At 40.8% G+C, this 17,222-nt stretch overlaps 1 protein-coding gene across 3 annotated transcripts in view; it reads right to left on the minus strand.

Moving 5' to 3' along the window:
* Positions 1–17,222, minus strand: part of birc6 (baculoviral IAP repeat containing 6) — a 94,795-nt gene that overhangs the window by 50,464 nt on the left and 27,109 nt on the right. For all 3 annotated transcript variants that reach the window (XM_077494419.1, XM_077494418.1, XM_077494417.1), the window contains exons 22-45: positions 15,895–16,028; positions 15,225–15,371; positions 14,940–15,127; positions 13,180–13,485; positions 12,919–13,018; positions 12,238–12,452; positions 11,762–11,970; positions 9,690–10,042; positions 9,364–9,583; positions 8,390–8,526; positions 7,379–7,516; positions 7,177–7,304; positions 6,479–6,610; positions 6,070–6,285; positions 5,695–5,878; positions 5,268–5,441; positions 4,899–5,032; positions 4,120–4,276; positions 3,905–4,021; positions 2,950–3,110; positions 2,189–2,315; positions 1,959–2,069; positions 677–935; positions 20–591 (exon numbers count right to left, since the gene is read on the minus strand). In XM_077494419.1, the coding sequence (XP_077350545.1) occupies positions 20–591; positions 677–935; positions 1,959–2,069; positions 2,189–2,315; positions 2,950–3,110; positions 3,905–4,021; positions 4,120–4,276; positions 4,899–5,032; positions 5,268–5,441; positions 5,695–5,878; positions 6,070–6,285; positions 6,479–6,610; positions 7,177–7,304; positions 7,379–7,516; positions 8,390–8,526; positions 9,364–9,583; positions 9,690–10,042; positions 11,762–11,970; positions 12,238–12,452; positions 12,919–13,018; positions 13,180–13,485; positions 14,940–15,127; positions 15,225–15,371; positions 15,895–16,028 (4,619 nt within the window). The remainder of the gene's footprint in view (positions 1–19; positions 592–676; positions 936–1,958; positions 2,070–2,188; positions 2,316–2,949; positions 3,111–3,904; positions 4,022–4,119; positions 4,277–4,898; positions 5,033–5,267; positions 5,442–5,694; positions 5,879–6,069; positions 6,286–6,478; positions 6,611–7,176; positions 7,305–7,378; positions 7,517–8,389; positions 8,527–9,363; positions 9,584–9,689; positions 10,043–11,761; positions 11,971–12,237; positions 12,453–12,918; positions 13,019–13,179; positions 13,486–14,939; positions 15,128–15,224; positions 15,372–15,894; positions 16,029–17,222) is intronic.

Here is a 17,222-nt window from a genome sequence, read left to right on the forward strand (position 1 = left end):
CATAGTTGGTACATCTTACCGATTATCATGGCCATGGCACTGCTGTTGCACTGGCCCAGGGCAGACAAGATTTGACTCATTATCTGCTGATTGGCCAGTACCAAATCAGCCACACCAGCAGACGGACCCTGGCTGGATGTTGCTCCTCCAGCTACACTTTCCTTGCTTCCGCAAACTTTCTCTTCATCTGACACGCTGCTATCAGCTGCCCCGCCACCAGCCATTGGAAGCCGACCACTGAACTCTCTGTCCCCTGACAGAGGCAGTTGCACCAGCACATTAACCAATTTAAGGAGATCAAACATGAGCTGGTCGCGGGTAGTTTCACCACAGACAGCCTTTGCATCTCCTGGTCGAATGATGTTGGCAAACAGGCCACCAAAACAAGCACGAGCCCCCACAGAGCTATCAGAGCCACTGCGTGAGACAATTTTGTCAGAGCAGGTGATGTAATGGTGAACAAGGAACGTGATCGACTCGATGACTGAGGAGATTGTGACCACAGATACCACTTCAAAGTTTTGCTCTAAAGTAAACTCCAACAGTTTCACCTGTGCATCAAGTGGACCCTGACCTGACTGGAACGGCCCCCTGAAAGTTCAAGATGGCATATAAGTTCTCAAAAGGCAACAACAATTTAGCATCACATAACATACCTTAGGAAATGACCACATACCTTTCAGTCGACAAGATGTGCAGGAGTTTGAGAAGGAACTCACTGAACATTTGTGGACAAGTGGAGGAAAGATGCACCTGCAAGCGGCTCAAAAACTCATGCATCGCTTGAGTGGCAGTGGGTCCAACTTGAGAGCTATGCTGATTCGTTCCATTGGTGTTGGTGCCAGACAGGAAACGCACTAAGACATGAACCAGCGTGGGATCGGACACCATTTGATGCGCTGTGCTTTCTTGAGCATTCATCCCATTAATGGAGCCTGAAAGTGCAGACATGGCTCTAGTATTACTATTCTGGCTATTGTGTTGTTCTTTTTATTCTATATTAGGCAAAATGCAGATGCAGGGGAATTCAAGTACCGGTACTGAGTCACAATGTAAACATTTCCCAGGCCCAAAGAACGATGCCCTTAACACCTTGTAATTTTGTGTGAATCAGAAAGCAGAGATTAAATAATTAGAACTGACAACCAAAAATGTAGCAAATTATTACATATTAAGTTTCAAATATGAAAATAATCAACTAGTTGCTTTTTTATCAATAAATCTGTCTTTTGTGTATTTGTGAATTTAGAATCAAGGCAATTCACTGCCATCTACTGCCTTGTTTTCATAGCACAGACAGAAGTTTTTTTTTTGCTGTGATGTGACTAAATGAGGAAAAAAAAACAAAAAAAACAAAAACAAAAAAAAACAGCTCTCCGAGATTTTGTCACCTTTGTTAACAACCTTGGTGGAAGTCTGTTCTGTACTTAAAACTACTGTAGTTTAATCTGCAAAAGTCATCTCTGAGAATTGTGCTTTTAAAAAAAACACTTGTCAGTAATGGTTATTTAAAGGCTTAGTGTGTAATAACTAGTGCCATCTCGTGGTGAACTAATAATTCATTAATTTTAAAAACCCACTGTTGATTGCAATAATATGCAAAAAAATGTGTGGTTAGCGTGCTTGCCCTGTAAGCAGCAGGTCCCCGGTTCGTGACCCGCTCAGCGTTCTCCACACCACCTCCAAAGTTTTGTGGGCGGCGCACGCAGCAGCCGACTCGGACAAGAGCGGCACGGCAACCACACGGGGAGCGGCGGGGGTTTACTGAACCGGGAGTTACTTCCGTGTTAGAAAAATAGCCAGCAAAATACCTTGACATCGTCATGGTGTCAAAGGTAAGATTTAATCATTATATTCCTATAGTAAACAGTGGAAGGGCTTTAATATCAAGATATAATCCCTTTAATCAACATCTGTGACCTTATTATGCTAAATAAGATTAAGAGTAAAATACTGACCTTGGTAGGGCATGTTAGTCATCAGGGTCAGAGAATGCAACACCAGACACCATGTTCTCAAGGAGGCGTTGGGGTACCATGCCAGCACGGTGAGAAAACTGCTAATTGATGCTAGACGTACAGAAACAAAAATACGTATACATATTTCACTAAATCACTCTCCAACCACCGTTGCCAGAAGAGCTCAAAATCCCATGCAATACAGTATGGTGATGGAGAGAAGTCCTGACCTTGGTTGAGTGGAATGGTGGGTACTCGACTGGAGTTAAACAGGAAGATGTCTGATCCGATATCGTCATTTCCACTTGTACTTGTGTTGAGACTCAGTGTTATCCACAACTGCAGCAAGGACTCCAACTGAGAGCAGAAATGTTTACGATTTATCAGTGCACATTACAGTGTGCACTGTGAAAATGGTCCATTTGATTACGCTAAAAATTGATTGGTTTGTGACTGTTTCTGTTCTGGTATCTGGATATATGTGAGGTTGTATCATTTATTTATTTATTTATTTATTTTTTTGGGGGGGGGGCAAACTAAAGCAAAACAACCAGGCCGAATTAACATTCTTATATTCCCCCTTTTCGATCAACGTTAGCAAGGTTGAAGATCACACGATCGATTGCCGGACACAAATAAAAGAGTGACATGTAATCTTGTGCACCTGTATAATGCATCTCCCCATTCAGTGCAATAAACATGACAAGGAGAAAAACTTATAACCCCAATGTAGTTACTTTCTTAGGTGAGTCTTGTTGCAACAACAGGAATATGGTGTGTGTGCGTGCGTGTGTGTGCGTGCGTGTATGTTGTGCCTGCTTCCCTAGCATTGTTGGTACACCCCTTCGAGATCTGAAATCTTTGGTTCCATGTGTGTGGTTTGCAACACAATATACTGTATAGACATCAGTATCTAAATTGAGGGATTATAATCAGTATAATAAATAATCAATCAACACATCGTGTTACTGAGTCACCAAAAAGTGCGAACCTGCACATGGTGGACTTGCAGCATGGAGAAAAGCTTGTTGAAGCAAGTACTCAGCATGGGAATGGAAGATGGTTGGACTATGAGGGTGCTGCCGGGAGGAGAGCCTCCTCCATGTAGAGCCCTCAACAGAGAGTCATCTGTGCCATTGGTAGGCTGGCAAACTGGAGATTAGAATAAAACAAAGTATTAATTATAGCAAATCTTATATGAATATAGACAGTCAAACTAACTGCAGGATACAAATAAGACATGGGGACCATAGAAAAGGTTCTACAGTCCTACGTACAACTGAAATTTAGAGTGTGCAAGTACAGAAAAATCCATATTTATCAAATGTGCAGACACCTGCCTGTCATACGCACACCAGCAAGTAGTGTATTAATAAATCCCACCTGCTCTAAACTGCCACTGTCACGCACGTCTCGCCTCATTTGCATTGAGAAATGCCTCCAATTGACCATATACAGTCGCAGCAATGAGACATCATCGATTGCTCACGTCATGTTTGTACGCTACAACAAAGACATGTTGCTGAAACATCCGTAAGCCACACCGCAAAACCACCACCCCTTGTGCATCGATTGAAACTATTCACTTATCTGAATTTGTTATATGATGTTGCTTTCATTGAAATTTGGCTGCAATTAATATATAACAGGAAATGTTTGGGAACCCCTTGTTTCAATTTGGCTTATCGGTCATGTCTTTATCAGCCTTGTATCTGTTATTTCACGCTTCTATTAAGGTTTTTTTTTTTTTTTTTTTTTTTTTGGTGAATGCATGGTCAGAGCTGTGCCTAAACTTCCAAATGGATCGTCATTTGCACAAACCTCTGTGCATACGCACGTTTGATAAAGGAGGTCCCTGGGCTCTAGACTATTGCTGGTATTTTGGTGAAACTGTAGTTGCTGTGGTTTGGTCATTTTCTTTATACTGAATGTGTCACTCTGGTTACCCGTGGAGGAGCTTGACGTAAGAGCCTGTAGAATCGAGTCGGCTTGTAAAGTTGCCATCATTTTTAGCATCAGTTCAGCCTGCTGCTCCAAGCCCACCTCTAATCGAGCATCCAGTGCTGAAGAAAAACAGACAAGAGTGGTCAAAATAACAGATGCCAAAAAAAAATACCAAAAATTCATCACAGCAGCAAAAATGACAGTTCCATCTCCTCACCCTGTGAAACTGAGACTGAAAGCCCCTGTGACCCAGGCTTCTCAACAGCAACTGGTGGTTTGGACACTGGGATACCAACCCCTCCAATGTATGGTGTTGTGCCATAGTACGTGCCATATTCTGAACCCCAATAGTCATACCATGTGCTGCTTATTGGCTGTAAACATACATAAAAAGGACAAAAAACGAGACAAGAAAAAGGTTCAAAAAAATTACACATGGTGAATGTTAAGGTTTCGGGGAACAAATTCACTTAGAAATTATTGTGTTTTTTTGCAAAGCGCAACAGGTTACTTTTTGATGTCAAGAAAAATTAAAATTCCCGGCCTATGGTTCTCACACTTTTTTCTCTGAGCAATCATTGGTAGCCTTCTGTAGTGGCATCCCAAAAACAAAAGAACAAGCAAAAACACTTCAATCAACCATTTTTATCCATTACTGCTCATTGAACAGAAGTCTGACCACATCTGTTAACACTTCTGGGGCGTCGTTTACAATAGTTTGAATTACATGTTTTGCTTAACGTTTCAGGCATATTTTTCCTTCATATTGCATCACTTTGGTGATGACATGAGTGATTGTCATTGACTCTGTGACAGCGGCAAGGCTCTATTCTTTTGGGGTATTTGTCTTTTGGCTGATAAGCACTAATTTTCAAATATTTCTTCAGAGAGTCATATGTTGATAGTTAACACATGAAATGCATTTTAGAGATGGAAATAAGAGAAAACATGAAACAAAGTAAATTTTCGAAAAAAAAAAAAAAAAAAAAAACATACCTTAAACACTTTTGCAGCAAGCGGATCTTTTTCCAAATCAATATCTAAAGGATCAATGTCAACATCCATCAGGTCTTGTAGCAAGTCAAAGTCCATGTCTTTATCTTTTTCCAAGGACGACAGAGGTGGAGCACCTTCGGATATCGGATAATGAAAATAGCTTCAATATTACGAAGCAAATTCACAAGTAAATGATACCAGCAAGTGATTTGTCATTTGCACAATAATTGGGAAAAATGTTTGATAACAATCTTGACATAAGACAAAAAAACAAAAAAAAACAAATCTTTGATTATTTACACGCTTTCATCTCATCAAAAGTGCAAAATGATAACTGATGGGCCATCACTGTGAGGATCCAGGTAGTACCTGCAATGATATCAGGCACGAGGGTCTCATCGATGCTTTCTACCAATGGGATCGGCGTCGGCTGAGGCAAGGGGTCATCTGGTTCTACCCCAACTGATGAGGATGAAGCCCCGGCCTCCTCAGCAACAGTCACTTCGTCCATGACATCCAGAGAAGCAGGAGACAACAGTTCACCTGAAACAATAACGTACTATTATTCTGAATCACCATATAGATCAGCTCTTTGGAGTTTCATAATTTGAGAATTAAAGACGCGTCATTAGGGCTGGGCGATATAAACGGTATATTCAATATAAGGTATAAATTTTGCCGAAGGTAGAGATTTTGACTCTACCGTCTTACCGCGGTAGGGCATGTTGATGTAATCGCATAGCGTATGTTGATGACGTCACCAAAATTTTAAATCAAAGCACACTAAACAACACACCTGCCAGGATGTCTTGTAACATACAGGTGAGGGAATACTGAGCCCAGGCACCTCCCCAGGAGATATCCCCTCGATTGAAGTCTGTTCCCACCAACAGAAGGAGTAGGCGCTCTAACTGGTGCTCAGACACCACCTCAGAGAGGTGGATTGTCGGTCTGGTGGCGTTCGCTATCCGAGCGAGGACCTGAAAGGGGCAGAAATGTATTCATTCAAAGGATAAGAAAATTTCAGAATGAACGAGCCAACATATTGAGCATCTTATTGAAATCTGTTCTTTTTTTTTTGAAGAAACCATGTACATAATGTTATTCTGATTTGTGCTATTTGACAATAAAATGAATCATAAAATGAATCCTCTGAAATTTAAGATGATACCTTGCAGACAAAAAGTAGCAGGTCAGCATGACAGGTGAAGTCCATAGAGAGGAGGAAGAGGGCTAGTTTCTGTACCACAGAGATGCAGCGCTCATGGGATAATGTAAAGGGCAGGGGCTCAAATTCTGGGGCTTCTTTGGCTGTTGCAGACTCCGTGTCTAACGTGGAGCGTGGCCATTCAGCCGTCCGACGAAGACGCATTAGGTCTTTAAAGTGCTAGGATAAGCCAGAGAGGTTGAACGTAAATAATATGTTTTGAAGAACATAACAGAATTTTTCTAAGGTACCAAAATGTCAAATCTGTCTTTCAACAGATTCGGAAATATAACTACATAGCAAAAACATCTTTCTCGCTTTTATTTACAGTCTATCAACAAAGGACAATAAGAAATATAACTGCATAACCTACCTTGGATGTGGCTTGCTTGAGCTTGGCCTGCTCCACCAGGAGTTTGTAGGACGATCCCTTGTTGCTTTGGATTTTTTCCTTCTCAATCTGCTCAACTAAAGCTTTATGTTTCGCTTTCAATAGATTCAACTGCTAGAAGGAAAGGGACGGAATGAATATCAGCAATGCAAACAATTCCCCTGCTTAAAATCCAATAAGTGCAATAAAATATTTTGATAAAATTTTTAAATAGCGGTAAATATGACTCTTGATTAAGATTATATACACATCACATTTAATGATCAAGTAAAACAAAGTAAGGATGTTAAAACAAAAGATAATATTTAACAAAAATGTCAAGGAGGAGGGCTGCAAAGAGGTAGACTAGGCGGGACTAATCTTAAAATGTGTAGCTCCTGGGAACACGAAAATCACCACATAACAAGATCATCATTGGAGTGGAAGCTGGTAAATCTAAAAAATGTAATCTATCTGAGCTGAATGCTTTGGCTGGTGCTGTTGATTTGTTTTGTACCCACGAAGGTGCTAAGTTCAAAAGGGTTAAGCTGTTAACATAACGCTTTCATTTCTGTATGTAAGCAAAATGGCGAGTGTTTGGAGAAGCAAATATGTGGCATTTACAAAAGACTCATTCACAATTTGAAGTGAAAAAAGGTTACTGTGTAAAGCTAAGTTGTAAACATAAGAGACACGTGTACCTGCTTGTGGTGGACGAGTTGCTTGCGAATCTTGCGGGAATAGAGTCTGTCCAGGCTACTGCTGCCTTTAGCTGATCTGTTTGTGTTCTGAGACTGAAGGCTGTTATTGATAAAGCTCCACTGCATACCTGAAAAATAATTAAGTGGCTAAGAAACCATTTGTGGAATCACTCAATTATTTGAAATGAAAATGCTCATGTACCTGTGAATGTTCTCTCCCTCTCTTTCCCTCCAAGGTGTTTCTTCCCACCTGTAGCTTCATCTTCTATACTTGTGACATAGTCCAATAGTCTGGAAACAAGCATCACCACCCAGCTGATCATTGGGATATCCAAAACACCTGGAAAACACAAGACAGAATGACAATGTTTATATGCAAGCAATTACCCTTTTCAAAAGTCCATGTAAACCCAGCATAAACCAGAATATGCTCTTATTCAGGTTATTGAAAACTAGGTTACCCCTTTCATAACCCAAATTCTTGTTAATGGAAACGGCATTTAGAATACCTCATTTGAACGGGAAATTGTTTTGCATTGTGCACATGCTCTATTCTTCTTCTTAGTCTTCTTTTCATCTTATATTTGTATTCGCAAGTAATCTTGGTCTTTGCAGTACAAGAACAACTTGTATGCGCAGCGCTGTCACACTCTCTAAACGAGCCTCACTTGAATGCATTCCTCCACTGCGATTTCATGTGATTTTCGGTCTCATCGGCGACAATGCCACAATTTGTATCGATACACACAATTACTTGTATATATGTCCATCCTTCTGGCGTGCAACCAACAGGAAATATCTCAAGCAGAAGTAAACAAACATGACGACGCAGCAAAGAACCACACTTTTGGAGCGAGGAGTAAACAGACTATTCAATGTGGTGAGTGGCAAATATGTTTTTTATTAAACGTAAAGCTAAAAGCGGAAATTACGTCCATTTACATAATGACATTGTACGTGTGTCGCTCTTACGAAAGGGGTTTTCCATTCGAGCACAAGTGAACATGTAAATGGAGTAACTGTCCGCCACTCATATAACTGGTTATCTCGAATGTTTCAGAAACTGGAATTCTGACATTAACACAAATAATGACCGCATGTAAATGTAATCACTTAGACTAATTAAACCTCATCATTCCTCAGCTTTCACATTGCAAGACATGCAAATCGGAATCAGATCCTTGCTAAGCCTTTTGTCAACCTGCAGCATTACCTTCAGTCCTATGCTGTGTAGCAGCCTGAGGCTGCTGCAGAGGAGACAGCAAGCTGTCCAGGAGGTTCAGTAGACCCTCCAGCACACCACTGTTGCTCAGGGATCTTTGGCCAAGGCAGGACAGTAGCATAAAAACCCTGTGATAGAGATTCAGAAAAATTGTGAGGTAAAACATTGTACTGTTTGCAAAGTGACCGGGTATGGAGCGCCTTCAACTGATATTTAATTCCGTTGTCAATTACGTGACATTTTTTAAGTTGCATCCTTTTACTAAGTTATGAGTAAGGTATAAACTAAAGGTGTCATAGAAAACAATTTGACTAAAATCAGTTTTGATTTAAAAAACGCGAGTGCATCGGTACACAAACTAACGAATCTGTCTCACTATAGCATATATACTATAGCATCACTATATACCAGCCGATGGCCAATCAACCACTTTGTTGATGATTTGTCATTTCTTTGATACAAGGAGTCCTCGAGTTACGTACAAGGTACGTTCCTACGCTGGCAAGCCTGGCAATGTAACCCGAATTTTCAAAGTATGTCCGATTTCGCCGCTAAAGTTGATATTTATATCAAAATACTTTGCATAGTAATTTTAAGAAACACATTTGTGCCACCCGGAGAATGCTGGAACCAATACTTCATGTTTCCGCACGGACATCAAAGTGGAGGTAATGGAAACAAACACAGAAATATAACGCGCCTGATGGCGAGCCGACCTGCTCGATGGACACCCGTTGCTGGAGGAAACAACAACACAACTTTAAATAACTTTAAAATGGCGTGATAACTGTGGGAAATTAACAAAAAAGAAGGTGCTACGGATGAGGCACGGGCGTCGTACAGTCTAAACCTTGTAGGTTGCGTACGTCGTAACTCGAGGACTTACTGTATTATAAATGTGTCAAAAATACATGTCACCTTTCTGTAAAGCAGTAAAAATGTAGGGTTGCAGTTAACTGCCCTACCTGTCCTGGGGGAAGATGAGCAACTGCTCAGAATTGTAGAGCTCCTGTAATACGTTAGAAAGGAACTGTCCCCACCAGCGTTCCCCTCCACACAGTTGTACCAAAAGCAGGCCAGCATGAAGACGGATTTTTGGTGTCCCACTGAGGCAAAGGTGTTTGAAGAGCTCCTCACAAGCCTGTGCGTGGAAGGTACTCTGGAGCACTGACGGTACTGAGTGGCCTGAATATGCAGATGTGTAAAAAAGCAAGCAAAAAGGAAGTATATCAATACTAATAGGCAGAGTAACCTTGGCATCCAAATCCTAAGTGGCCAGTCCTTTCCTCACCATTATTAGAATGGAGCAGGCTAAGCAATGTGTCCAGAAGGTAACGGATGATCGTTCTCAGCTGCTCTGTAGAGGAACTGTGAACCAGGTCTTGAGCCTCATGAGTCCTGGCTGTGGGGAGAGACTTTCGACTGGCACCAAGTGACACACGCAACCTCTGGACAGCATGGTGGGCCAGGTTGAGTTGCAACTGAAGCTGGATGCAATCTTGGTAGGCTGAAAAAACACGTTGGTCCTCTTCTACCACCTTATCTGGTTTTCGTAAGAAGTATTGGGCATTGTTGGCACTGTTGAGTGGTGGCAGGTCGATATTCTGCAGGAGGGTTTCTAACCGATGGCAAGCAAGATTGTACCTGGAACAAGAGGGAAAACAATCTCAGGCAAATTCATTTGAAATTCCAAGTCTGACATAATTGTCGCACTCTTTCAGAATTAAATAATAACTTTCTTAACTTATAATAATAACTTTCTATACACCGGAACCTTTGTTCCTAATTTTATTTTGTTCACAAACTGAAATGTTTGCAAATAGAGGTAAGACTTACCACCGAGATCATTGGGACCGTTTGTTCTGATCAATGTGTAGTTAAAAATGAATACAGCATAATATAGAAATAAGAGAACAAACATTTTATTTTGAACAAAATAACTGTTCATTAGAAAATCACAGTGTAATAGTCTTTCCGCATGCAGCATATACGGTACTATGGGAATGGTTTTTGAGTTCACAATGTAACTGCTCCGAATCTAGACTGGGTTTGCAAATTGTTTTCTGTTTTCTTTGTCTATGGATCTTTTGCACGAGACGTCACAATCAAAACTATTAAGTACATTTGACTGTTTAATAATGAGGGATTTTGTCTCTATGCTTGGGGTTTTTCCACTCTGGAGCTCAATCTTTTGGAGTAATAATCATGAAATTTCTGCACAGCTTGCCACTACAATAGTCATTTGTTCCATGCTAGTCTAAGTCTACATAATAACATCATCACAGCATTTCAAGATAGAACGGAATGTGTAAAAATAATTCAGTTAGCATGATAAACAAGTTTTACTTTTGCCCTTACGAGGTATATTGTCTCCCGGTGTGAGCGTAGCATCTCATCCCAGAGACCCAGCCAGCGACAAGATTTTAAATCAGTTCCGATTCGGCATGGACTACATGTTATAGGTCATGCGCTGTGAATTCCGGCAAAGTCGGCGATTTGATTAACTTGGTAAGAAACAGCAGGCGACAGAAAGTAAGGGGCTACTTTCAAACTAGTGATCTCCAACTTAAGTAAATATCAGGCTCTAAGAGTACCGACTAAATGTGCCACTTCGACTGAGAGGCGAATTTCGGTTGAAGTATATTCCATGCCTCGATGGGCAATAATAAATTTTAATTAGTAAAATAACAGTCGCTAAGTCACTAAGTCGCTCCGCGTCATTTCACGTGACGTTGGTGCAAAAGGTCTATAGGCTACACCAGATTAGGTTATCCCATTGAGTGGAAGCAACTTGTGTCCACGCATTTACACTCCACCAAACAAATATAAATGTTGGAACACACACACATGCTATAGAGTTGATGTACCATATTTTCCATACGATAAGGCGCACCTAAGAGCCTTCAATTTTTTCAAAAGCTGACATGCGCCTTATAATCCGGTGCGCCTTATATACCTGTATGGATCAACATTGAGCCGCAACAGGTCTCGCTGTCAAGACGCAATCGATGACCCTGCACGATCGGTAACGCGCATGCGCAGAAGATCCCGCCATCTTGGATCGCTAGCTAATACTAATACTTTGCCTCAGAGAAAATAATAAAACAGCTGTTTATTCATTTTGGGAGTGAATGGAGTTGTCAGAAAGCTGGTTTGTAATCTATTAAGAAAGTTTGACTGACCTATCTGTTTTGTTGACATTCCCTTTAGGGCAGCACCATCTAATGGATGCATAACGTAACCCCAGCCTCTACTGTAGCACCTTGTATATGGAAAAAGCTTTAAAATATGTCATTCATTGAAGGTGCACCTTATAATGCGGTGCGCCTTATAGTGAGAAAAATACGGTACTTAATTTCTCACCTGCACTGGATATCTTCCTGTAATGCCATCATCATGGTCAAGTGCTGATCCACATCAGGCTGACTGGCAGGTTCATTTTCTCCCCGCAGAGGATCGTGCATCAGTTTAAGCTCACTCTCCCAAGGCAGAATATAAGTATGACCATAGTAAAAGCCCAGTGGAATTTTTGCACGAGCATTGGTACTGCCATAGCGGCCAATCACAGTGATCTGAAAGTTGTGGAAGGGGAAAAATAAAAAAATAAAGATGTGATTCGCTGTACATCCCCATCACGTCTTGAAAAACCTAGAAAAACAGGCATCAAATCCAAAATCCAACAGTAATCAATGGCTGCGACAAACTATTCTTAACAGGAAACCTTCCGACCCAATTATATAAAAATGCTGAGAATTCTACGAAATCTTCCAACAAGAACATTTTCAGTCACCAAAAAACAATTCATGTGAAAAATTAAAAAAACAGAGATGGAAACAAACCTTCATAAACCTGCAAACGGGTGGAGGCAGCAGGTCATGTAGAATGAGGGAGTGAGTACTGATGTCGGTGGCCACCACCAGCCTACGGCCATCCACCTCCTCACCTAGCGTCCAAATGTCTATGGACAGAGACGCCAGGTCGCTACAGGTCGGGATGAGAGCATCAGTCAGCAGGACGGGTCGACCAAAGTCAAGTGTCACAAAGCGACGAGCTCCTGGAGACAGGAGAAGATAGAATTGTTTTGACTGGGGGATACATTAATTGGTTTCACACAGTTTATGATGACATATTACCAATACCAAGTGAACGACTATGGCTGACAAATGATTATTAACGGCATGGCTGTCTGCCGTGAAAAGCTCATTGATAGCCTATTTTTCCATTGTGATACAAGTTGCAAACATTCTACTCAATTTCACTAACTAAAGACTATTAATTATGTTACAGTGTCATATCAAGAACATAATGTTCGCATACAAAACAAATGCATCTTTTCTGAATTACTATAACAGCAATTGACTATAACTTACTACATGAAAAAACAAAAGGGAAGAGCAACACTGGTCAGTGTAGAGAGACATAATGTGTGATTATCCAATATAAATATGATAGAAGTGCTGTTTGACACATGGAACTGACAAAAAACTAGCTAGCTACCAAGTGACCCAGACGTGGCATACCAGAGTGCATGCGCTCTATGATGATAGACTGGTGTGGAGGAGGCTGCAGAAAGTGAGATGCCTGAGAAATTGCCAAAGCCAAACCACTGCCCATGGGACTCTGCAGGGGGGGGGGGGGGGGGGGGGGGGGGGGGGGGGGGGGGGGGGGGGAATCAAATAAATGCTTGTTTCATATTAAATATGAAAATATATGATATGTTACCAATTTTAAAAAAAAATCATTTTTTTGCCTGAAGAAAAATTAATTGCAGCATCACTAACCGGCTTGGCTTTTTGGGAGTTTTTGTGTGCTGCCAGGTTAACTGGCCCAGGGTCCATCATGGAGCCAGGGAAGAGGTGAGCCAGTTCGGCGCTGAAGGCTGCGGACACAGCCTCATTCGGAGGTGTGAGAGGCGGCGTCATGAAGAGGGGTGTGGTTTTAGGTGTTGGAGGGATGACATCGGAAGGATGAATGAAGAAACCCGGAGCACAGGAGGAGTTGGAAGGTACTGAGTTGTGAATGGGTCCCACACCAGAGGCAGCCGCTGCAGATGTCGTCTGATGCAGTTTGGCTTCAAGCTTGGCCTTCTGCTTGCAACAGACACACAGAGATTTACTCAGGGACTATTAGTGGACTGGGGCCACTCTGCGACTGTGTGGCTACCCGCGGTTCAGACGCTGGCATGACTAGCCCAGTAAATATTTCATAAAAATCATGAAATCAAAACGTACTTGTTTTTTTAATATTCAATATTTTGAATTTTTACCCACTTAAATTGATCAATCATTGATTATTTGGCATGGCTCTGTGGTAGAGTGGTCGTTTCCCAACCCTAAGGTTGTGTGTTTGATCCTCAACCTTGACCATGTCAAAGTGTCCTTGAGTATTCTAAACCCCAATTTTCTCCCAGTGGACCTGGTAGTGCCTTCTACGGCAGCAGCTTCCCGTTGATGTATGAAAGCGCTTTTAGGGCCATATGTGACAAAAGGGTCCTCATGCCTGACCCCCCCCCAAAAAAAATAATAATAATAATAAAATAAAATAAAATAATAAAAAAAAAATGAAATATTGATATATTAAAATTCTTCACTTAATTTCCTTTAAAATGATATTATAATACATGGATGTACCTAAAAAATTGACAAAGTTACAATATTAATGTTGGAAGGTTGAAATCCCTAGTTTTAAGAAAAAGCAGTTTAAAGTCTTGGTACTTGCATCTTTCAAATGTCCATAGCGACCAGTACCTTAGGAAAAAGATATGATCCTGAAATTTTCAGGATCTGTTAAAATATCAGTGGAAAGTCAATACCAATTGCAGGTAAGGCCATCGTCAGAGTTGAACCCTTTAAAAGTTTGACCTCGCAACAGATGAAATCAGCCTCAACTATGAAGATCACATTCAGCTTACAATTCATCTTCTGAGGCATCAGCCAAATGTTTGCTTATTTTATTGTTGCTCCTTGTGGTATTTCCTTGTTTAAATGAGGTCGATATCACAGTGGAAAATTTGAATTAATAATTTTGTGTGAATTAAAAGATTATTTGCAATTTTGGTGTGGCCTGTGACAAGTAAGTTTATTGATAACATTATGGATATTATATCTCAAATCAAATGCTTTTGGACACATAAAGGAAATTAAAATGTTATGATGATTCAACAGAGTGTACCCCACCCCCTAACATAATACACAAGGAACACAACAATCACAACCGCTTATCCTCATAACATTTATATAAATCATTTGTGAATGATGTTTGAGGCAGGAAATCCGGTTTGATTTTAAATAAACAGTTGCCCGGTGCAGCGCTAACTAGCAGCTAGGCTAAAAACACTCCCTAGTGTTTACGATGCATACTGTCTAATAATTGCTTATTTTCATACATTTCTATTACATGTTTTACATTTGTGCTGCTGGAAAATGAAACTCCAGACCTCAAGGAGGCTATTGGTTGAGAAATCTCAATGCTTTTGCTAGAGAGGGTCACATATGGTGTAAAAGCGCTATAGGTTGAATGTCTCTGGAGTATTTTTTTTCACCTGCTGCTGGAGTTTGAGGAGCTGCTGTTGCTTTTCCTGTAGGACCTGTAACTGTTGTTCAGCTGACACCATGGCATGAGACAGAGATTGCAGGGCCACTTGTGCTGCAGAACTAAGAGCTGTAGAAGCTTCACCAACCGTTCCTGTTGGCAGGCCGCCAACCGCAGGGGTAACGCCAAATGTACTCACTGAGGATTAAAAAAGTAGAAACAAACACCGAACAGATCACGTGGTGAGTTGACCTGAGCCAATGCTATAGAAAATGTAGATGTCGGTCATATTTACCAGTGAACATGCTGGCATCATCACGCTCCACTCGAGTACCATCACTAGTGGCGATGCAAGAGAAGTGCAAAGGCTCCACCTCGAGGAGCCCTGTTAATGCTGTGAAACTTCCCTCTGCTGCAGCACAGCTACTTACTTTGCCATTCCCTGCAGGAAAAGAAACACCATCATACATCAATTTTGAAATAAAAGATCTCTCCAGTGCTTCATAAGCCCACATGAACAAGGACATGTTTAAGATGATAATTTACATCATATAAAACAAATAAAAAACATACATACACATGGAAAAAAAAGTGTCAACGGGATAACAAATTTGTCAGCTCTCATGCAGATTTCCTTTTTAAATGAAGAAAAATAAATGAGCCAACTTGCCGCACAATGTTTAAAATCAGTACTCATCACATTCATTCACATCGCGCCCAGGAGTCAACACAAAAGAATTATTATTTTTTTTAATCACCCAAGCACATCACATTGCGTCTGTCACTGCATGAAATGAGTAGTTTTAAGACTTAAAAGCTTTTAAGAGTTTTATAAAGTAAAATAAGTGTATATAGTGCTGTTATACGACAATTGGTATCAAGAACATCTGGAGGTGCCTTTAACTATTATTATTATTTCAGTTCTCAAAATTATCTGGTTTATAAAAGAAAGTGCATTTTCTTACCTGAGAGAATGTCAGAGAGGTCAATCTCATCTGACTGGACCCCGATGCTGCTATTGAAGGCATTCTTGCAAGAGGAACCACTGACTTCCAGGTCAAAGAGCACTGGATCAAAAGGGGAGCTGTATAGTCCATACCTGTAAAGAAAGCAACAAGAGATTGGAAAAGACAGCTATCTCGTGTCTTGACCTACAAAGTGGTGACTAGTCTTTAGTAATCTGCCATGGTAAGGTAAGGTAGCACAGTTGCAGATAACTTATTTGTCTTGAGAAAAAAACAAGTGATCTTGGGCTAAAAAAGGTTAATTTATGACCAAACTGTTTGATCTTAACTTTGGCCAGTTTAATTTGAGGTTAAAGTCAGATTTACAGAGATGGGATGTTATTGATTTCTTGAGTTTGAGCTCACGGGTGGAGTCGATTAGGGTGATCGTCCTCCCACAATTGCTCTATATTTTGCAATGTCTGCTAAAGTGGTGAGATGAGACTCCGAGGTATACAGAATTACTATTATGATGCCCATCTTAAACCTTTAATTTGCCTGTGCTTGCCAAATTATAATGCAAGGTGAAAAGAAATAGAAGGTGTATTGTTGGTAGGAAGGATCCCAATAGCTGTTCTGATAGCAGGCAGCACTACTCAGGAAAATGTTAATTGTTGATGATTCACTGACATTTCTTCTGAAAATCTGGCAGGAAGTGTGGAAAATATGTAGACTGGGTGAGACTGAGGATTCTGAGGTGGCGTGCCGATGATACACATTTTACACCAAACAAAAATGCTGGTAGATTCAAGGTATGGCTCTCTAAAGGCCATCATTTGCATTCCAGAGTTTTGAATCTTTAAGGAATAAACATGGGTTAGAAAAAGATGATTTTTATAGATACTTGCATGCCAGGCACTATCCAACCAAAACCTGAAAGAGAACATCAAAGGACGAGAACTGGGATTCTTACAGGAGTTTCTAGAACTACTTGAATCTACCACTTGGCAATAAAATTGTTTCTAAATTGTACAATCATCTAAGGCCATCTAGAATGGAGATCACAGAAATAATAGGGCAGAATTGGGAAAAATAAGGAAAAGATTTGATTGACATTGGGGCCTGGGAGAGGATATGTTATCTGAAATGGACTTCAACTGGATCAAACACATGGTATGAGTTCTGCTAGAGCAGGGGTCTCCAAGTTCGGTCCTCGAGAGCCCCTATCCTGTCTGTTTTCCATGTCTCCGTCCTTCAGCATAACTGAATCTAATGATCAGCTAATCAGCAAGCTTTTCAGAAGCCTGATAACGATCCCGATCACGAAACAGGTGTGTTAGTGGAGAGAA

The sequence above is a fragment of the Festucalex cinctus genome, chromosome 14 (genome assembly GCF_051991245.1).
Source record: "Festucalex cinctus isolate MCC-2025b chromosome 14, RoL_Fcin_1.0, whole genome shotgun sequence".
Lineage (NCBI taxonomy): Eukaryota > Metazoa > Chordata > Actinopteri > Syngnathiformes > Syngnathidae > Festucalex > Festucalex cinctus.